Source organism: Lynx rufus, unplaced genomic scaffold, assembly GCF_022079265.1.
Source record: "Lynx rufus isolate CCGP_SWC_20201006 ecotype Redwood Valley unplaced genomic scaffold, mLynRuf1.p SCAF_6, whole genome shotgun sequence".
NCBI lineage: Eukaryota > Metazoa > Chordata > Mammalia > Carnivora > Felidae > Lynx > Lynx rufus.
The window spans coordinates 34029434-34053217 of record NW_025814878.1 but is presented as its reverse complement, the minus strand read 5'-3'; the positions used below and the strand labels follow the sequence as shown (position 1 = coordinate 34053217).

Genomic DNA, 23784 nt, shown 5'->3' with positions numbered 1-23784 from the left:
AATATAATTATGAAATTACTTTCTTCTTTAACCTATTAGTATAATGGATTATGCTGATCAGTTTTCAAATATTGATTAGGCCCTACATTCCTTGAATAAATACGACTTGGTTAATTTATTGTTATATTCATATTGCTGAATTTCTATTTTTATATGTTTTTATATATTTAAATATTATATTTATATATTGGATAGTTTATTATTTTCTATATTATATTTCTATATTATACTTGGATACTGCTAAATATATATTTATATATGTTTCTATTATACACATATTTATATACTGCTGAGATGTATGCTTTTATGCTTTATTAATATGTTGCCATTACATATGTATATATTAAATGTATTTCATGGACTAATAGTTCATGTTTTTTTACAACTGTATTAATGAGAGATATTTGTATGTAATTTTTCTTTTTGTTGTTTTTTGTTTGTTTGTTTGTTTTACTGTTGTCTGGTTTAGTTATCAGGGTAATACTAGATTCATAATATGAATTAGAAAGTGTTCTCATCTCTTGTGTTTTCTATGAAGATTTTGTAGAATAAAAGTTCAATCTTCTTTAAATGTTTAGAATTTTCCAATGTAATCATCTAGGCCTGAAAATTTCCTTTTGCAAGTTTTTAAATTGTGAGTATAATTTCTTTAATAGTGATAGGACTATTCAAAATATTTAACATTGGTTGAGTTAGTTTATCCCTTTTAAGGAATTGGTCTCTTTTTGACATCTGCAGATTTCTGAGTATCAGAAATGAAGTCCCTGTTTATTTCTGATGTTGGTACTTTGTCTTTTCTTTGTTCCACTGCCCCTCCTCCTCTCTGTTAGTCTTGGAATCAATTTTATTTATCTTTTCAAGAACCGGCTTTTTGTTTAATTGAGACTCTCTGACCAACAAGCACACTAAAACAAAACAAAAAGTTCAACTTTAGGGAAATTCAAATTAAAACTGTCTGGGAGTCTTCTTTACAAACTAACAAGCTAAAATTTAAGAGTGACAATATCAATTGTTGGAGAGAATAAGGAGGAACTAGAATTCTCCTGCATCACTGATGAGAATGTAACATGGCCCAAATACTGTGAAATACAATTTGGCAGGGTTTTTGGTTTTTTTTTTGTTTTTTGTTTTTTGTTTTTTTAATGACATATTTTATGACCAAGCAATCCCACTCCTAAGTATTTATCCAGGAGAAATTGAAAATTTAAATCCACAAAAAGTCTTGCACATGAATGTTAATAGCAGCTTTATTCATAATAGCTGAAAAAGCACAAAAAAAAGAATTTCTATCAACAGATGAATTAGTAAACACATTGGATGTATTCATAAAATATAATGCAATAAAAAAGAACAAGCTGCTGTCACAAGACTAATATTGATTAATCTCAGAAACACTGTGAGAAGTTAAAAAAAAAAAAAAAAAGCCAAGCAGTGTAGAAAAGGAAGAACGAAGCTATATTGATAAAATCAAAGCAGTAGTTACTGTTCAGAGATTATTAGCGTGCTAGAAATGTTGTATATTTTTTGGGGGGAGCTGCTTACTTAGGTTTATACAATGGTCAAAACTAATACAAGGACACCCTTAAAATTTATATATTTTATTGTACATGAATTATACCTCAGTTTAAAAAAAGCAATACTTTTCCTGACATATATCTCCTTTATGTTTCAAGTTGACTCTGGTTTTCAATATGTGGAATCGAGTTCTTTTTAATTTCAAGAAAGTTTTAATGAATTAAGAATTTAAATGTTTAAATATGTTTCATACTTTGATTTCATTCTTTAGTGATTCCTGTTTTCTGTGTTTGTGCATATAGATTTGCTTGAATCCTTTTTACCTTTTCCCATATTTCTATTTTATCCTTTACACTTTTCTATATGCCATTGATTAACCTTATAGTCTCTTTTTCTTCAGTTATACTCCTTTTAATTCTATCATTATTTCTAAAGATTGTTTTCTTCTAAATCTTTCTTGAGAAGTGTCAGTTCTTATTTTAATCTTCCCATTATCTAACCATTGAATTTTTGAGCTTTTCTAGTTCTTTTTCTTTGTCTTTTACAGTGGTCTGCTTTCTTAATTTATTTTGGCTCATTTTGAAATATTAGAATTTAATTTTTATCTTTTGGGGTCACATTTGTGTGTGCGTGTGTGTGTGTGTGTGTGTGTGGTGACTCTGTTTTCATCTTTTTCCCCACTTCATTTAAAAAAAAAAAGAATTTCCAGGACTTTTAGAAGGATGTAACTGTGGAGAATGCAGAGATGAATCAACATAGTTTTCAGGGCTTCACTACTCCAGGGGTTCCTCCTCCCATGTTATTATGAATGACTCAAATTATGGTCTTTCTGTATAGCAATGCCTCTGTCTTTCAGAGGTAAGCCTAATTCAGTAGGCTTTCTCCTCAAGTCTTCATTTCAAAACACTGCTCCCCTCTTTAAATAGTATGTTTTGCAGATCTCTTTCTGAGATCTGCTGTCTCTGGTCCCATTGCCTCTAGTGCTTACATCTCTCTTAGTGCTTATATCTATCTCTCTTACCCCCAATGCTTATTCTGGTCATTTTTGTTTAACTTTCAGTAATGTTTCTTCACAGTAGGGGTCTATACCTCTTGATATTTCTGAGATCCTGGAGGTGGAGTTGCCAGATAAAATGTAGATGCCTGGTAAAATTTGACTTTCCAATAAACAGCAGTTTTTTTGTTTTTTTTTTGTTTTTTTTTTTGTTTGTTTTTTTTTGTTTGTTTGTTGTTTTTAGTGTGACTGTGTCCCATACAGTATTTGCTTTTGTGTCAGGTAATCCTACCTAGAGGGCATATATGACCACAACTGTGTTTACCTTTCCTATCTGCTCCCCTCTCCTCACTTAGTGAACTTAGCCATTCATTTTTTGTACTCACACACGACTCCTCAACTTTTGTTGATCTTTCAAGAATCTGATGCCCACAGTTCTGTTCAACATGAGGTCCTTGCCTTCTAGAAGTGAGGTTTACTTATAATATAGAAATTCTGTGGCTCGTGGGACTCATCAGAAATTCCTTTTCATTTCCTGTAATTTCCATTGCTCAAGTCTATTAGTGATTTGGCTACCATATGCTGGTGTTTATAATGCTGATCTCTTGTTAACAAATGTTGTTGAAGATGCTGTGTATTTTCTTTCCTCATTGGTTGACATGTTTGGTTTCTAAAGAAGTTTTGGAGAATAAAAAACTGCCTCTCAAGTGTAAGCTAGAATTCCAGAGCCAATAGTTTTTAAAATGATACTTTCTTGCTATTTTTCTTTGTGTATAGGAACATAACTGGTTTTATATATTGATCATCCTTCATTGCTGAACTCTTAATTAGTTCTAATAAGTTGTCAATTACCTTGTAAATAATCACATCATCTATGAATAAGGAAAGTGTATTTTCTTCCTTCCCAATTTTTTAATTTTACATTCTCCTAATGTTGAATAGAAGAACTTACAGCAGACATTCTACTTTTGGGACTGTTCACCCAGTTTTTAATGGGAATAATAATGGTACCCACTTGATAGGATTGTTTGAGGATTGAATGAGGCAGTCATGAAAAGTTATTTGAGTGTATCTAATACATATTGAACTGGTAATGAATGATAGCTATTATTGTTTTTTAAATATCAATTAAATTATCCCATGTTATATTCATACAAATATAACGTGGCAGAAAAATGTTAAAGAGCTTAGGAAATAATACGTAGAATATGTATGTGGATGCACTAATAAAGAGAATAGATTTAGAATAAAAAAGAAATATACTGATTTCTTTAATTAGTTCTGGATTTCCATACCATTCTCTTGAAAAATAAAAAGGCTAGTCCCATTTAAATATTTAAAATACTAACTAATTTGTAAAGTCCAGGATAGCACTACTCCCCTTAATAATATGGGGAAGGCATATGATTTTGTAGTAAAAGAACAGGAAAAGAGAAAAACAATCTAAATGGAAAGGAAGTTCTAGCTGAAGAAGTCAGAAGTGAATGCAAGAATATATTATTTAGGAATACTCTGTGTGTAGTACACTCTAGGGGCAGCTTTATTGAGGTTGTGGCATAGACATTATTAATATATTATTGGACATTTGGACTTAAAATAATTATAACCTATTTGTGTTTTTTAATCTGTAATGTATCTGTACAATAATAGCATGTTTCAGATATTGATCCTCGCGTATAAATTTTCACATGTAATTGAGCCCTGTTCTTTCTTATTTCTTATGGTACTATTAGTATTTCTTCATGTTTATGGTATTTTCATCAAAGTGACTTATGAAATCTCATTTTTTGTTGCTGAAGAAATTCAGTGAGCTTTCTCTTTGGTATGGCCTGTAATGATTTCCACATATAGGTCAGCTTTCTTGGGATGCTAACTCTGAGACAGAGATTTACATACAGCACATCTATTACAGTATGTTCTTAAGAACAAAAACAGAATTGGGCAAATGAAAAATAAGAACTGCAGTGCAGTTGCCGTGCAGGGGTCATTTGGTGTTACGGAACTCTCTAAAGTCATGATGATCTTTCACATATGTCCCAAACTGGGGGAATGGTGGGCAGGCCTTTGTATTTCCCCATGGACCTGTCATGGGTTATAGGCTGCCTGCAGAAGCAAGACATGACCTTGAGTGAGGCAACTTCCTTTGGCTGGGGGCAATTCCTTGAGAGGGAATCAGCACTGGAAGGAAAAGTGCTTAATGCTAAAGGGGAGATCTGAGTGGCACATTGAAGGATTCTCTTCAGTTCCTACCTTGTGGTCCACAAGGAAACAGCCCCTTGAGGTTAGTAGTTGGTTTCCTTCCCAAGGTGGGCTTACAAGATTAGTGGAAAAACTGTGCCCAGTGCTGCAGTTGGTCCTGGGACAACAATTAATGCACATTGTTTCCATATTGTACCATCCATTCTATCTGTATTCTGTGGACCTTCAACTACCTGTTTAGGCAGTTTACCTACTGGGGTAATTCAGAGCCTCAACCCTAAGGGGTATAAGTAACTGTTCTCCAAGCTTGTCAAGCTGTGACTACTCCTCTGTTGCGTTGCCATCAAAAGCGGAGGGTTAGCAAGAGATGCCCCACTGTGTCACCTGGATGCCAAACATATTGATCCTTGGTCCCACTGACAGTCAAGGTCCATTACTCTTTCCAGGAGGATGACTCCTTTTTTTGACTATGGTCTCTTGGATCAAAGAGTCTCAAGTGACTGGATGGCAGCATAACTTAAATTAAATGGCACTCTTGCTTTACTCTTCCACCCTAATGGAAGCATTTCCTGCAATTCAGGACTTCTAAATCCATAGAGGCTAATTTGTAGGGACAGGAATGAGATTCCCCAAATTCATCACTGGAAGTGGTGCTAAGCAGTGCTTCTCTTGCTTTCATTGCTCCACCCCCAGACCCATGTATTCTACCTATCAGAGACCCGGCACCATGTAATAGTCATTCGTGTAAGTCACTCACTCTATCCTCGAGCCAGACACCTAGCTTTACAGAGTATCATCTCCAAGTTAACACTTCATCTGCACAATCAAAAGTCACCTGGTTTTGTCAGACTAAAAGCTTCTAGGTTCCATGGGACCAATAGATCCCATAGACATGTGTTGAATTCTCCCCTTCTTTAACTATGAAGTGAGTCCTTTGTACAAATGCAGTGTACAAAGTATGGTAACAGTATGGTATTTTGTGTTAATGAATCAGACATTGTCTAAGCCCTCAGTTCTTTCAAAGCCTATAAGCAGGAAAGACAGCCCATACTCAGAATGTCTCAATTTCTGCCCAGATGAATCACTCCCACTTTTACAGTAGATGGGATCTAATGTAACCATCTGTTACAGACTGGCTGTTGGTCTCCTCAAAAAGTGGTACCATCCTAGGGGCTCAGCATTGCTTTGTTGCTGGTAGTTAGTTATTCAGCTATGGTTAAATAAGCCATCCTAGTTTACCGATAGGAAAAAAATGTTAATAGCTTTAATGCTACTATCGATGCCAAGAACTATCATTATGCCATCTATTCCAGCGATGGCATTTTCATTGCCAGTAATGGAGAAGTGATGTAGATTCAAAACCCCCTTTAACATCTGCTTTCCAGGACTGCTCCAATTTTCAGTAGTTGTTAGGTTCTTCTGATAATGAATTCTGAAGTGGAGATTCACATGCAGGTCATTGATAGGGAATGTTTTCAGGAACAACATCTGTAATGGAGTGAGGGGAGTAGGGCACTCAGAAGGAGAAGTTGAACTGCAACACAGCAGCAACAGAAGCCTCCCTCACCTGATCCCTTGTAAAGGTCTGAAGCTGGGCTAGTTTTTTCATAAATGTCCCAAATTGAGACAAGGGTCTAGAAGCTTTGTACATTAGCATCAACCATTCATGAGGTTTGCTCCTGGAGGTGAGGATAATTATAAGCAAGGCAGCTTACTTTGGCAGAGGGTAATTCCTGAGAAGGGACTTGGCTGTGAGCTATCAATAGACAACACTTCTGACAGTTGGGTAATGATTAGTGCCTCAGTCCTAAAGAGGCACTTGGGCAGTGCTCACAGCATCCAATAAAGCCTGAGTTCTATAATGCTTTATTTGAATTTTATTTCTCACAAATATGTGTTTGTCACACTGAAATTTTATACAGAAATGTATGTACTGAGGTAAGTTGCTATTGTTTTTCAACTTACATGTAGGATCTGTTAGGAAAAACACCTACTACATGATTTTGACACTATTTATGCACCAGTAAGAAATACGGCCCAAGATTTTGTTGGATGCATTTTCACTGTTGGTTATATTCTTATCTTAAAACACCTTGTAGGCTTGCATTAGTAGACATGTGTTTCTAATGTTCTGTAGACAGGAGCAGAAAAGACCCTTAGGAGCTTACATGGGCATCCAACCCAAGACCATGGTCTCATAAACAGAGTACTCAAAACACCTAGGCTAAATAGTCTTAGACTTGCATAATAATGAAGATGTAATAATGTATTTTAGAGCCATGTATAGAATTTGATTTTTTAATGATTATTTGGCTTAACTCAATTTTATCCTTGAGTAGGAGAAAACATTTTTAAGAGGAAGATAGTTTTTAAACTTTTTACCCTTTTCAAACAAATGTTTATTTAGACAGAGAGAGAGCAAGAGAGAGCAGGGGGAGGGCAGAAAAAGAGAAAGAGAGAATGAGAGAGAGAATCCCAAGCAGGCTCTACACTGACAGTACCAAGCCTGATGCAGGGCTTGATCTCATGAACAATGAAACTATGATCTGAGCCAAAATCAAGAGTCAGATGCTTAACCAACTGAGCCACCCAGGAGCTCCTAAACTTTTTATCATTGAATCCTGTGTTTAAACTGGGAATTAGTAATTTTAGCCTTAGGATGATTTAAAAGCAAACAAACAAAACAGAAACAAAGACAAACTGAAGTTGAGAAGAAACAAATATATTTAATGAAATGTAACTATCCATTATTAGTGCTTGTAGATCATCATTATATGACCTTCTTTTCAACTTTTGGTAAAAATAATATATATTAAACTCTCACCCAAAAGTCATTTTAGTACTAAATGCACATTACAATGTATGCATTTGGGGGCATTATTTTTTAACATATTTTCCAAGGTCTTATGCACTGATAACACATTTGATCAAATAGCGTCAGTTTTGCAAATACTGTGTCTACTGGCCATGTGAAGCCCTGGTGGTTTTTTTTTTTTTTTTCCCCACAAGATATATTCCTCAAGAACTTGTGAATACATTCTTTATAAAAGGGTTCTTGTATAATGATACAAAAAGTGATTGCTAATGCTAATACTTTTGGTTGATACCACTCTGCAATCATTATTTCCAATAAAAATGATTGACTGTCTAAGTGGTTGACATAAGGAGTGAAACATTCTGTTTATTGCTATTGCCATTGTTGGACTAGCCCATGGGCACTGCAGCTACAAGGCTTGTTATGTGAGAAAGGATGTGCTTCTCCAGAAAAATAACAATAAAATCACTTTGCATTCATCCAGAATGTTAGTTTCAAAATCAGATAAAAATCCCAATATTTTTCAGATTATGGAGGTAAATTCATTATGGAATTTAAATTTAAGCCCAGCTGTCCTAACTTTTAGATGTATCTTTCTATTAATTAATTTAAGTAAATAATATTAACAATTATGTTTCTAGAAATCTGTATAGGCAAATCAATGTACTCTATCAAACTGTCTTAGAATTCAAAAGGAAATACATATACCAAAGTGAGTCTAAAAGATTTTTTTTAAATCCAGTGTACTAAAAACTTAATGTATTTATAGCACTTGGTCCTTATGGGAAATTATTTGACAGTTAAAAATCCCTTTAAAAAAATTGAAAACTTCAATATTAAAGAATTAGTTTCCAATTGCTGCATGACAAATTACCACAAACTTAGCAGCTTAAAATAATACCCATTTATTCTTTCACGGTCTGGTAGGTAGAAGTCCAGGTGGGCTTGGTTGAGTACTTTGCTTAGGGTCCAATGAGACAGAAATCGAGATAGTGACTATGCTACAGCCCCTCACATACAGTCTTTTTCCAGATTATCTAGGTTGTTAACAGAATTCAGTTTCATTTGGTTATAGGACTACGGTCTGTGTTTCCTTGCTGGCTGTTGGCTAGAGACTATTTTCAGCTTTTCTAGAGGCTACCAACATTCCTTCTCAAGAGAATTCCTACATCCCCAAAACTAGCAAGACACCTGAAGTTCTTCATGTGCTTCAGATCTCTCTGAGGTCCCCTGCTGACACCAACCAGAAAAGAAGTTATCTGTTTTAAAAGACTCATATGATTCTATTAGGCCCACCTGGGTAATTATCCCATTTTAGGTCAGCACTGCCTATGGCATAACACAATTACAGGAGTAATAGCTCAACATATTCACAGGTTCTGGAGGTTAGGATAGGACATATTTGGGGGCCACCATTTTGCCTACCACTATTAAAATCAGAAATAAAAAATGAATTTAAGAAAAATGCTAGATTGGTTTTCAAAACACACTTTGTTGATTAGAATTTCACTGATGAATCAAAGTTTGCTCTTAAAACCAAAGACCTTAACTCTAAAAGGAAATCTTTAACTTTACCTCTTTGCCCTCAAAAGCTAGAAATGAAATCAAAAGGACATTTTTATTGCATGCTGTTACTATCTTCAGAATATAAACACATAGCCAAAAAGACACATCATTTAAAACTTAGTTGTGCTTTGCATTCGACCAAGTGCTTTAAGAGATTTTTCCTCTTAAACTGATAAAATACATAGTTTCTGTGTTCTGTGATAATTTATTTTAACTCCTCTGTGGGTATGGTTTCTACATTCAATGTTTCTTCTTATGTAGGATGCATTTAAGTACAGATATTTAATTAATTAAAAATCTGGCGATTTGAAGATTTCTTGTCAATCACTGAATAACATTTACACTTGAATATATGGTTTTCTGGGCTTCTTAGCACATCAGAACTCTTGAGTCCAAAATACCAGCATAGCAAGCAGTATTCACCAGATGTGGTATGACTAAGATTTTACTGTTGACAGTATCCAACCAAGAAGGCAGGTATTCAGGAGACACATATCACATGAAATATCGTTAAATGTCTATCCTGTCACTTATGTTGGCACACACTCAAAATTGTGCCCCTTAAAACTTTTGATGGAAATCTTATCCAAAAGCAAGTTAGGAAATTGTATTGTTGGAGCAATTTTAAATGTTTGGGAGAACTTGATGATTTAGCCCACACTTAAAATCTAATGTCCTACAAAAACAAATACCACCTGATCTCTCTTATATGTGGGACCCAGAACACAAAGACAACGAACAAACAATGCTAAAAACAGAAACAGACTCATAAATGCAGAGAACACAGGAGATGGGAGGAGGGGGGTGGGCAGAATGGGTCAAGGGAAGTGGGAAATACAGGCTTCCAGTTATGGAAGGAGTAAGTCATGGGGATCAAAGGTACAGCATAGGGAATATAGTCAATGGTTCTATAATAGCATTGTACGGTGACAGTAGCTACAGTTGTGGTGTGTATAGCATGACTTAGAGTTGTCCACTCCCTATCTTGTACACCTGAAACTAATGTTACATTGGAGGTCAGTTGTACTTCAATAAAAAAATAAATAAATCTAATGTCTTAGAAGGCACCTATGAGGAATAAAGCTATGAACCTTCCTTAATGTGTCAGCTTAAAGGTATATATATATATACCTTTATATATATATATATACACACACACACACACACACACATACACACACACACGTCTGGTTTGGATTTTGTTAATGTTTTTTTCATTTTGAGAGAGAGAGAGAGAGAGAGAGAGAGAGAGAGAGAGAGAGAGTCAGAGAATCCCAAGCAGGCTCCTGTACTGTAAGTACAGAACCTGATGTAGGGCTTGAACTCACAAAACATGAGATCATGAGAGTCTGATGCTTAATGGACTAAGCCACCTAGGCACCCCTAGTCTGGACGTTTCTAAAACAAACACAGCTCAGAGCACCTACATGGCTCAGTCAGTTAAGTATCTGCCTTCGACTCATGTCATGACCCCGTGATTTGTGAGTTGGAGCCCTACATTGGGCTCTCTGCTGTCAGCTGGCTTTGAATCCTTTGTGCCAGTCTCTCTCTTCTCTCTCTCTCTCTTCCCCCTCCCCACTCTCTCTCTCTCCAAAATAAGCTTTAAAACAAACACAGAAAGTAACCGTTTTTAAAGGCTATTTGATAGATTTACCATATTCTCTAATTGGGAAAATTTACATATTTTAGAAGGCTGTTTACCTTACTATTCGAATTGCTTTGAATTTGAGATGAATGCTAGGGGGACAGAAAAGCTAAGAGATTAAAACCCTTCTGGTTGAAAGAGACCATGTTTCCAAGTCCAAAGGGGAAAAAGAAATAGACTGTGTTTATTCAATCAACACTGTCAACCACCACACATCTACCACATCTTTGTGAAGCATATTTATATAAATTTTGAACATGTCATTAACTTTTTCCTTATGACTCTTTAAAAGTTTGCATTTTCTTTATTTTAATATTCTCCATAATGTTTTTCTCTTCTTTCTCAAGTCACAGATCTTTTACATTTTCCAGTGAGAAATCTAACACTAGGTATGACATTTTTCTTCTTTGTATGTTTTTCGTCTTGTAGATGGTTTGCAAGATACTTCACATAATCCATGCTCTTCCTCTATGGGTGGTCTGAAATGTTGTACTTACTTTGCTTGCAATACTAAACTACACTTCTATTTAGTTGAATATATATAGTCTTATTGAAACAAAGGATTGGATATTTCTCTAGAAAACAAGAGATTCATGAGAAATATAAAATAGCAATGATTTACATTTGCATATAGAAAATTAGTATGTGCTTAAGTTTCAGTGGCAGACAATTCTGTCCTGTAATTCTCTGGTAACAGTATCCCAGTTTTGTTCAGATATTTAAATGGTCAGCAAAGCTCTCAGGGAGGTCTAATCTTCTCACAGGTCTGGGAAATGAATTACAGTTGGTTACAAACATGATATTTCAATCTTCTGCACCAGTGATTATATTCAGAATAGGCATATGACACAGTTCTAGCTAATGATATGAGGAAGTCTGCTGAGTGCCTCTGGGAAAACTTTCCTTTCCTGAAAGACTGAAGTGTTGCAGAAGGAAGGGATTTATTCTGCCCAGCACCTTTCTGCCTGCAGGGTGTATTACTCTCTGAGGATTTGAAAGAAATTCCAATAATATAGATCTAGAGCCAAGGCAACTTGCAGCCACTGAGCCAACAGCATCCCACTTCCAGACTTCATATATATGAAAATACTTTACAGTTCACTATGTTCCTTGCAGCCGAAAGCATTCCTGATTGAAATGGTTGTTTTTCATTTTGCTTTCATTTTTGTCCATCTTACCAGCATAATTCTGAAGGTAATGGATTTGAGCCCTGCTTTTGAGGTAGTAAGTGAAAAGTTGCTTACCAAATTAAAGAAAAGGAAAAGTACTTCTAAGTTGGAAAAAAAACTCTATAGTTTTAATTCATTACTATTTATGGATATATTAACATATGTAAATTTGGAACTTCACTCTTCAAACCAGTATTTACAGTATAAAAACTACCAAGCACCTAATTTAGAATGCTGTAGGAGAAATATATATTTATGTTTATATGTGGCCACCTAGTTGAGCATTGCCTCTTTGATTTGTGGATGTTAGCTACAGTTGTTACACAATTGATTCAGCTATGTGATACTTCAAAATATCCCCAAGGTGGCTATATAGAATATAGACATGTGCAGAACTAGCTATACTGTTGATCAGGTTGAACAGGCAGACTTTATTTTTTATACATAAGCAAGCATATCTTTTTAAAAATAAATTGTGCATTATATGTTTTTCTTTTTTTTTAATTAAAAAATGTTAACATTTATTCATTTTTGAGAGACAGAGACAGATTGTGATTGGGGAATGGGCAGAGAGAGAGGGAAACACAATCTGAAGCAGGCTCAAGGCTCTGTGCTGACAGCACGAACTGTGAGATCATGACCTCAGCTGAAGTTGGATGCTTAACCGACTGAGCCACCCAGATGCCCCCATATATGTTTTTCTGAGCAGAACTTCCCAGGAATGTCACAGTTAATAGATTGCAAATGTGTTGGCATATTGAGTTCTTCAGGACCCTGGGGTGGCCAGAGTCCCTGAATGAATCACTTCAACAGCAAACTCTGTCCTTTATTTACATTAGTATGCCTTATAAATAGCATCATTGTCAATGTGTGCCATGAATTCTCTCATGAAGCACAGTTGGAGGGCTATATAATTCAATATATGGGTAAGAATACATCTTCTTTAAATTAATTATGTGTGATAAGGAAAGAGGATTCAACATTCTTAGGCTTTGTAGGATATTTTAGTGAATTAAAGTCATAGATGTATTCAAAGTGGTCAAAATGGTCATAAGAACGTATGCATATTGCTAAAATAATGCTTTCCAGTTTATCCACTGGGTCACTCAGATGTCTCAGTATTTACTGAGTGTTAAAATGTTTGCTAAAAAAGTGATACAAAGGAATATTTGGTATAATTACTGGGTTGAAAGATATTAAGTAACCAACAATTTAACACCTCTCCACATTTTCAAGGCAACTATGATGGCTGATAAATTTAGAACTGCTTGTTTGTTTATAAGAATTTTAAATATTCTCAACTAAACTATCCCAACTAAAAATTATCAGCCCACCATATTAATACTGATTATTCCTTGTTTTTTCTCTTTCTTTGCCTTCAAGGTTACTTGCAGTAAAAAGCTACTTGAAATTATATATTTTTCCAGGTACTTAACTCATTTTGACATTTTTTTTACATGTCTGGCAATATTCAGGACTCTAAATTTATTGATTTCTGCATCCTAGAACTTTATGAAATAAGTTTTGAAAACAATAAAGTAGCCTTATATTGTTAGGATATTGGAAGTACACTAAGAACTGCTTGAGACTCATAGAACAAGAATACCTCACTTTCTATCATAGACTTTCACAGCAATTACATATGGCAAAACATTTTTTTTTTTGAAAAATGGTATTTCTGTTTGCATGGTATTCAAATGATAGCAGTGGACAGTTATAATTGCCCAAAGGGAGTGGATCTCAATTTTGAAGGTAATTGCACATCTTAACAAATATTAGGCATTATACTTTCCAGGATTACATTTCATTGACAGGGAGATTTTGGAGGAGAGAAGAGTTGGTTGGCTATATTAGTTTTCTGTGGCTTCTGTAACAAATTACCACAGACTTGGTGATTTAAAACAGCAGGAATTTATTTCCTTTTAGTTCTGGAGTCCAGAAGTCTGAAATCAGTATCACTGAACTGAAATCAGGGTTCACATTATCTCTAGAGGCTCTAGGGGAAAATCCCATCCTTGCTTCTTTCAGATTCTGGTAGCTGCTAAGATTCCTTGGCTTGTGGACACATCACAACAATCTTCAAGCCCGGCACCTTCAAATTTTACTCTGTTCTATTCACATTGTTTATTTATTTGTGTGTGTATAAAATATTCATCTGCCTCCAATAAGGATATATGTGATTACATTGGTCCCACCTAGATAATCCAAGATTATCCAAGATAATCCCCTTTAAAAATTTTTTAATTTAATAACATCTGCAAAACTTTTTCCTTCCTTCCTGTTTTCCTTCCTTCCTTCCTTCCTTCCTTCCTTCCTTCCTTCCTCCCTCCCTCCTTTCCTCCCTTCCTTCTTTCCTCCCTTCCTTCTTGGATATATAAAGTGATATTAATGGGTGCCAGAGATTGAGATGTTAATAACTTTGCGAGGTCAGTTTCTCCGTCTACCATCTTATGTGTGGGGAGCAGGGGAACAGCAAAGTAATGAAATAAAGACATATTACATATATGATCTAAAGTTTTCAAATTCACATGATACTAGTTTTTTTTAAATGCATTATAATACCATCTTGACTTGATCTTCAAATACCAGAACACCACAACTAGAGGCAATTTCATTTACTTTAAGCATTATTGGGCTATTCCAAGAAACTTCAACACAGGGCAAAACACTCTTATTAGAGTTCTTTATGATTTCTAAAACCAATGAGGTTGACTTTTAAATTATTTGACTTTTAAATTATTTTCTGACTAGAAAAATACTGATTTTGATGTCACTTTTAAGCACAAGTAGTGATGATTACGTGACAGTAAAACAGAAGTTGCCTTTTTAATAGTTTGAGGAAAGATTTTTTTCTCATCATTATTACTTTATAATCTATGCATTACACATCAACATCTTCAAACCCAAAATATAAACAAATATCATCAAATAAAATCATCATTTGATTCTTAAACTGTACAAATTTCAGATTGTAAAACTACAGATTGGGATTTTTTAAGTTATATTAGCCTTGCAAATCTCTTATTTGCATACATCAATTAGAGTGTTCCTATATAGCTTGATTGATTTTTATTCAGGATCAAAAGGCCTTTTATAGGAATTCTCCTAGTTTCATGGCTGCATATATCTGTATGAAATATTTTCAATGAGTTAAAATTCATCACATATTGATGTCTTTGTGCTAAGTGAGTATTATTGTTTTTTTCAATCAAAGGAATTATTTTCTACTTTTTGCTTCAAGAAGAATAGAATACCTTTGGGGATACTGCTTTTATTTGGAGGTGCATAAAATTTAATAGCCATGTTTATATGTTCATTAAAATAATGGCCATTGGATGTTCTAACATTTATAGTCTGTCTTAGAAATAGTCTGTGTAACCGAAATATTTTCAGGTATGATTTAATATGTCAAACTAAACTAAATATTTTAAGGAAATGGTGCCAAATTTATAGGAACCGATCAAAATAGAATAAGAGAAGAACAAAAATGTTAATTAATACAGAATTAGTTAAATCATAGTTTATCATTGAATTGACATCTATGTTGTGGAATATTCAAGGTGACTTTTTAATTAAGTAGAAAAAATGAGGTAACAATATAAAGCAAGATCCCTATTTAATTTAAACACATATGATACCAGTGATTATATCTAAGTATGGTATTTTCCAAATTTATCTTTTCTGTTGACAGTATTAAATATTTTTTACAATAAGAAATTTCTGTAATTGGAAGGAAAGCATAGTGAATCTTATTTTAGAATGAACTAAAAATCTTTAAAATATCTTAGTAAATATAAAATCACATGGAAGTTTAATCATATGATACTAGCATTGGTAAAAAGTGAGAAGGTGGAAATCTGCCTTCCTCTATGATCAGCAGCATGATGTATGATTAGAGTTGGATTTCTATCCAGTTCTGGCTAATTAACTGATCAGAGCCTTCATTCCTGGTCAAACTAGAAATCGTAATAACAGTGTATTTTTATGTAGGTATTTCTCTTAAGGGACAAGTTTTTATAGCATAGCATAGATGTAACAGGATTTTTTAATTAGAAGACAGAATTTATTTTTTTTTAACGTTTATTTATTTTTGAGACAGAGAGAGACACAGCATGAATGGGGGAGGGACAGAGAGAGAGGGAGACACAGGATCAGAAACAGGCTCCAGGCTCTGAGCCATCAGCCCAGAGCCCGACGCGGGGCTCGAACTCACGGACCGCGAGATCGTGGCCTGGCTGAAGTCGGACGCTTAACCGACTGAGCCACCCAGGCGCCCCTAGAAGACAGAATTTAAATCATAAAGCAGCCCATCCCTGGTCATAAAATGATCGAGAATTAGGAAATAAGCTCCTTTCTGTGAGCCACTTTTGCTTTTTTTTATCATAACAATGAACGAGGAATTGATGAGTATACCTAAGCAGATTAAATGATACCTGTGTTGAAGATGATAAAATTAAGCTAAAACGTAATTAACTTTGAACAAAAAATGAATATAGTCTAATCATGTTGACAAAGGATATTTGTTTTATGATTATACATTTATATTTATTAAAACATCTGGTTGTTAATAATTCTAAACCCTTGCTTAAAGGAGTTGTTTTTAAGATATGATCTACTATATAATGCTTCTTAGGAATACTTCTAACACAGTTTATCAGCATGGATTACATTATTCCTTTCATATTAGCAGCATCATATCAGTAATGTTGGTGAGCTGATAGGAGTTTTGCTTCCTACTAAAAGTAATCATTCCTGAAAACATTCCTGTAGATCACATCAACTGCATATCAGTGATAAATAAAAATCATTTTAGAGGATCGACTTAGTTATATCCTTGTAATGTTTCTCTGCAGCATCTATTATAGTCCCTTGCATCCAGCTGGTGCTTAATAAATGTGAACTGATACACTGACTCAACTCCTTTTCTAATTAAGCACTTAGGGCATCATGTGCCCACTGATTGAATTGCACTACTGTCTTTCTTCATCTTCTAATCATTAAGGTAATATTACTGAATAATGGTTTTCTAAATTGTAATTTTTAAGAGAAAGTCACTAATACAATTTAGTCCATTTATATATGTTTGCACATACATTCTTTCTTTCTCTCCCTTCCTCCCTCTCCTCTCTATATGTACACACCATACCAGCTATATTTGTGGTATACACAAAAGAGTCTCTGCCCTCATGGAGTTCACAATCCATCTGTAACCTAAATATATTGAAGGAAGAGAGGAGGAGAGGGGAAAGAAAGGAAACAATGAAATAGTTTGCAGGAAAGATGCTCTTCAAGGGTCCAAGCAAAATTATTTTCATATATAAAATTTTCAAAAGTGTAAATTATGGTGAAACATAATTAGAAATCTATTATAATGCATTACATAATTAGAATGTAGTTATTACTCAATGTTTTGCCCAGTAACATTTTGCATGAAAAATCGTCTAGTATCAAAAAGATGCCTAAACAAACACAAAAATATTTCCTTTGAAAAATTGCAATATTCTTTACTAATATAATATTCCAATATGTTTTACTCTGTCTAGACATACAAGAAAAAAAAATAGAAAGCCAGATAAATCACAAATTTAAATTTCCATTTCAAGGAATGCTTCCTTCTGAACGTTAATGGGCACCTCTTTTTTTTCCTGAGATTGATTTTAGAATCATTGTGAATTAGTGAGAAAGATAAGAAAGCCTATTGTCTTAAATAATTGCCTCCTTTTCCCAGAATTTTTGTGGAAGAAATTATTTTGCAAATACAATGCCATAAAGATTCCAGTTTTCCTCAAAATAATTTATCTATGAAAAAGTTGTATCTGTGTATGTGTGTACATGGAAACGTGAAAAACTAATGCTAAAATCCATATGCTTTGTGTATGTTAAATATACTTTATAATTCAAACAAAATGCAGACTTTAATTTAGAAAGCTTCAATGCAAGAGATAGAGGTAGAAAAGCACTGTCAGTGTCATTAGGTGTGACTCATTATTTTCCAATAAAATGTTTATGAGCCTTTTAGTCTGAAGCTCTACCTTCCTAATTATTATGTAACCATGGCTTGTAATAGCACCATGTCTGTGGATCTGGCCAGTATTTTTGCCTGTCATGATTGACAGCCTTAACTAATTTTTATCTTACACAGCTAATGTGATTTCATCATTAGAGTCACAAATACAACAGGGAAACCATGATGATTCAATTACTTTTCAGCTGATGATTTTTACCATTTAGCTGGAGATTCAAGTTAAATCAGCCTCTCAAATGGTCCACTTAGTGCTACAGAAATCAGCCCTTAAAGAATGATTTTCATCATACAATGGAATTTTTCTATTACCACAGATATCTCAGAGTTGTTCCTTTTTTTTTTTTTACCTGAAACATAAAATACCAGATTTTTTTTTCACAAGAAAAGATGAGGCTAAAGAAAAATTAGTTTTATAGCAGAAAACTACAAGGAAGGTGACATCTGGCAAGTGTGATACTTTGTTATCCTGTTAGGTTATCTCTCCTAGGCAGGATATTATTTTCAATTATATTTAAACTGAGCAATGGTCAATTATATCACATCAACTGTAGCTGTAGCAACTAGGAAAAAGTACAGATATTCATACTCTTAAATAATTATGACGAGTAATTTTAAGAACAGTGTGAAAAATAGGGTTTAATTGATAAGAGTCATTCATAGGCCAAATTACAAGGGGATGCAAAATCTACATTTAAGAAATAAGACAAAATTCAATTGGAGAAGCTTTGATTTAGGCAAACGCCAGCTACTAAAATGAGAAAAGCAAGTATAGAAAATAAGTAAAAAGAGGAGAATGAAGAAAAGGGGGTAGAAGTTAAATGAGAGAAAGTTAATGAATAAAGTTAAATGTGATAAAGCCTTGCCTTTGGAATAATACATGAATTACTCCCTATAGCGTAGTGTGAGTTTCTATATTTATTAAAGGGGCTGCACCACTAAAGGTGATAATTGTCTTCTGTAAATCTTTAATGATGTAGAGTCCACTGTGAGACTAACTGGTTTGTAATAAAGTATATGATGAAATGAAAATGATACCAGTAAGTGCAAAGATGTGGAAAAAAGTATTTGTGATGTTCCATGTAGACATATCCTTCTAAATTATTCTGATTGAAAAGTTATTACTAACAAATACTATAAAAACAGCTCATAAACAAGATATAGAATGCTTTATAATTATGTAGGGTGCTAAGTCATAAATAATAAATTATAGTTTTAGTGAAATTAAATGGAGAAAGGTTTGTTTCATAAAGTGCCATTGATATATCGATATTAGCATTATTGTATCAAAAAAGAACATTCTAGAAAAGAATATTCAAAGAAAACAGGTTCTAGACTGCAAGTTCAATCAGATAGAAGGATGTTTTACATTAATGAGGAAAGTATTTTTTAATATCCTAAGGAGATTTAAAAAATTGAGGATTTCTGTTCTATTATGTAAAGAAGTGGTTGGGAAGCCTGGGTAACTCAGTCAGTTAAGTATCCAACTCTTCATTTAGGATCTGGTCATGCTCTGATGGTTCATGAGATTGAGCTCTGCATCAGGCTCTGTGCTGACATCGTGGAACATGCTTGGGATTCTCTCTCCCACTCTCTGCCTCTCTCCAGCATGCCTGCTCTCTCTCTCTTTCTCTAAATAAATAAAAATAAATAATAAATAATAAATAATAAATAAAACTAATATAAAAATAAGTAAAAATAAATACAACTAATATAAAAATACATTAAAAAGAAGTAGCAATATAATAATAAAATTGCAACATGTAGCAAGAACTCAAATACTGACTATTTTCAAACACCCTGTCATTCCATCTTTATATAAACCATGTGTGTTTGCTACTAATACTCAGGCTATTTTACATTTGAGTAATCTAAAGTATAGTGAGACCATAAGACTTGAAAATAGCCACAGGGGTCCCAAGTGACAGAGCTTGACTTTGGGTCCCAAGTTCTTAACCTCTCTGTGCTCTTCGTTTGCTTGTGACCCATTATCTTAACTATCCTTCATAAAATTATTAATTTTGGTGACTAAAACATAAAATTTCAGCTTGATTTTTTAAACCAAGCTTAGGTAAGGTAAGTAAGTATAAATGATGCCTAAATTAATCTGGATGAAAAACCCAAATTCTTATTATATATTCAAAATATAATATTGAAGTAGTGATTATGACATGTATACCGCATGGATGTGCATAATATTTACAGTATTTAAAGACCTTACAATATAATTTCAATTGGAAACCTACAGAATTGACATTATTTAATGCCCCGTCAGAATGTATGCCTACCAATGACAAAGTTTTTCAGAAATATTTAGTATAGGTAATACAGTATGTTTCATAAATTCTTAACAAATATTCCACTTATTCTGCTACTTTGGCTTTTAGAAAATAGTGCTTATTTAGCTTCCCATTCTAAATAAGGTGGGGGAAGTGTATCGGCATGAACAAAGGAGGATAAAACACTTTAATCAGGCATTCTTTTATTCTTTTTATAGTTACTTAAATCAAGTCACTGGAAACCATAGACACTTTTAATTTTTTTCTTACCTTGTTACCTTAAAAGTATGACCCAACACTTGATTGTATATCTAAAACTTAGATCCAAATCTGTCAGTCAAATAAATCTAGGTTGGTAGTTTTTATTTTTAATTGTGAGATGAATTTACCCTTTGCAATGCTGAAAACTTAGATATTAATTAGATCTGTGTTTTAGAATTAACATTTCTTGCCACAGCCTGTTTAGCTTTCCAACCCTACTTCTAGTCCCCAGCCCTCACCTCATACAGACTCTTAAACTGCTTCTTTTGTCTTGAACCATTTAGTTGACTGCTCTTACTTTATTCTCACTGAACAATGTACATAGTTAGCAGTTAGGTAAATCCATCACTGGGAAAACATCTGAGTCACTATTTATTATTGCATAAACTCACAATGCAGGGTTCTTATTCCTCACACTACGTATATGATCATAGTATTCTCATAAAAATCAGGTCTGGGAGGGGAGAATGGTTTCTCCATCTGAAACCTGTAAAATTTTCTCATTCTTCCATTGATTTGCAAAATACTTTCTGAATACCTATTTTGTGCAAAGTACAAAGTTAACAACTTAGGGGTATAAACATACATTTCAAAAAACCCCCTTTCTCAAGGACTTATTGGGCATTGGAGGAAAATACACACATAATTAGAAGACATTCGGAATGAAATTAAGGCATGCAAGATCCCATTGGAGCACTAAGCAAGAGCAAGTCAATTCTGATTGGTTATCACTCAGGAAGTGATATTTAAATTGTCCTTTGGTGAAAAACAAAGTAGTGATAGGTGGTAAAAAGAATACCTAGGGAAGAGAAAAATTATTAAAGGGTAGATGGATAATACACGAAATGGCACAGAAGTGAAAAATAGCTTTCTGTGTATATTGAACAGCAAGTAATCTCATGTGTCTGTAATCCACAACGACTTAAGCGATGAACCGAGACATGTGTCTCAAAAAATAAAATGGTACAAAATCATAGAGGTTCTTGAACTGTGAAATAAAAATTTTGGAATGCACCATTTAAAGAATGGGGGCCATTTGTATTTATTTAGTAGAGAATTGGCATGATACCCTCTTCTCTTATTCTGTATAGTTCACACCTGTTGTTTTCTTTGTTTATAGCACTTTTCTTCAGAGCACTTATAACCTCCATACTTTTATTTGGCAAAGTCCACAAATTAGCTTGTTTCACCCCTTCTGTTAAGCTTTGTGAAACTACTTTTTTTGGGATACTTTATATACTTCCCCCATTTTCCTTCCTTTTGCTCAAACTATACAGCTTTTTATGATCCTTATAATTATCTCTTTTCTTCTCTTTCTCCATCACTTGACTTGAATTCAGGGAGAATTTATCATTGGTCTTTGTATCCTCAGTGCCCTTTTAGCATGTTGCCCTCTAGGTGGTTAATACATTTCACTTGAATGAATGCTCAAAAATATATCTTGGTAAGAAAAAATTGACATCAGTGAGGAAAGCACACTGAATAGCCAACAGAGTAAAATAAGAGACAATAACTCAATGGTCACTGTATTGGGAGATTATAAGAAAATAAAAGAAGAAAGTGAAGAGAGAAAGGAAAGGAGGAAACAAACAAACAAAAAAATACAGCTGTTTAGATGGGACAGAGGCATGGGACTGAATTGAAAACGACACCAAATAACGGAGAAAGCTTGTACATTATCATCCATGGGGTTGATTTTGCTAAAGGAAGATAGGAATTTCTTTTCTTTTTAATTTAAGTTTATTTATTTATTTTGAGAGAGAGAGAGAGCACAAGCAGGAGAGGGGCAGAGAGAAGGAGAGAGAGAATCTCAAGCAGGCTCCACACTGTCAGTGCAGAACCCGATGTGGGGCTTGAACCCATGAACAGTGAGATCATGACCTCAGCCAAACCAAGAGTCAGAGGCTTAACCAACTGAGCCACCCAGGAGCTTTTTTGATGGTTTTTATTTGATATATCTATTGGAGCATCCAGTTTTTTGGGGGGGGGATGTCTGAAAAAACATAATAATCCCTCCTCAAAACATAAATATGGGCTATTCTATCTTTTGTGTAATAGCCTAAAAGTTATCCCTTTTAGCAAGTCTGGGCTACTATGAAGCCATAATAGTGAGAAAAAAAGCAAAAATCAACAGAGAGATAAATGTACATCTCATCCTGTTCTTTAGAAGCAATATCTAACATTTTCCCCTAATCTTAAGATTTGGGTGTTCAAAAGTTTAAGTTCTATTTGAATCTTACTCAACTGATTCAAAATTAATTATATGTTATTTCTCTCTTGCTTTTCTGCAGTATGCTGTCTGGCTAGTCCTCTGGGTTACCTGGAATGTGTTTGTTATCTGCTTCTATTTGGAGGCTGGGGACCTCTCAAAGGTAATTTGCCATCTGATTTGCCTGAGTCATCAGTAGTGTGTTAACAAGCCTCTTCCTAAGTAAGTCAGAGTCTCCCCCTGCTCTTGTTGCTTAGATGCACCTCGAATGAAGGTAAATTGAAAGATGTCCTCATCTATATCTCTGCTATTCTACCATGAAAGATATGTTTCAGCTTGTCACAAAGTGTGCTTTTATTATTTTAAGCAAAACCAGTGTGAAATAATGATTATTACAGTGGCCATACGGTGTCTTTTAAAACATTGACTGAGGGGAAATTTCTGAAGCAGAATAGGAATTTTTTCAGAGATAAAATCCTAAAAATTTTTGGAATCACCTCATTGCTTATTACTTTGTTAAAAGTTTTCTTGCTTGGACCCAAATAGCAATGCAATAATTCAAATAATTAATGGATTAATGGACTATAGTTTAATAAAATTGTTACCAGAGAGATTTAATAAATTATATAAATGAATAAAATGTTCCAAAATAATATAGGAGAGCCTTAAAATACTTTCTTTTCCACTTAGTTTTTTTTTTTATGCTGTCCTCATGTGAGTGTGTTTATGTTTGCTTGTATATGCGAATTGCCATCGTATTTCTAACATGAATGCTTTTACTATTGAAATACTGTAGTTTTTAGATCTCTAAAACCAGCATCTTTCTTCTATTGGAATGCAATTACTAGCAAATAAGCAAAATGAGATGATTCATTCAAAGTCATAGTAAATTCATTCAAGTAGTAGTAAATCTTGCATAGACACTTGACAGAGTTGCAAACTTGTCCTTCTTCATATTAACTTTTAAAGACAGACTGTTCTATAGCCTTTCCTTATTAGAGCATAAAAACCCTGAAAAGATGTTGACATTTTTAAAACCCAGAGATGATGACCTGCTTTAAAAGGTTAAAGAGCTAAAAAGTGGCCAGGAAACACCCTTGCGGGGCTTTT

General features: G+C 34.1%; 1 protein-coding gene across 5 annotated transcripts in view; it reads left to right on the top strand.

Moving 5' to 3' along the window:
- Positions 1 to 23784, top strand: part of NKAIN2 (sodium/potassium transporting ATPase interacting 2) — a 995125-nt gene that overhangs the window by 510696 nt on the left and 460645 nt on the right. For all 5 annotated transcript variants that reach the window (XM_047102356.1, XM_047102358.1, XM_047102357.1 and 2 more), the window contains one exon: positions 22757 to 22837. In XM_047102356.1, coding sequence (XP_046958312.1) covers positions 22757 to 22837 — 81 coding nt within the window. The remainder of the gene's footprint in view (positions 1 to 22756; positions 22838 to 23784) is intronic.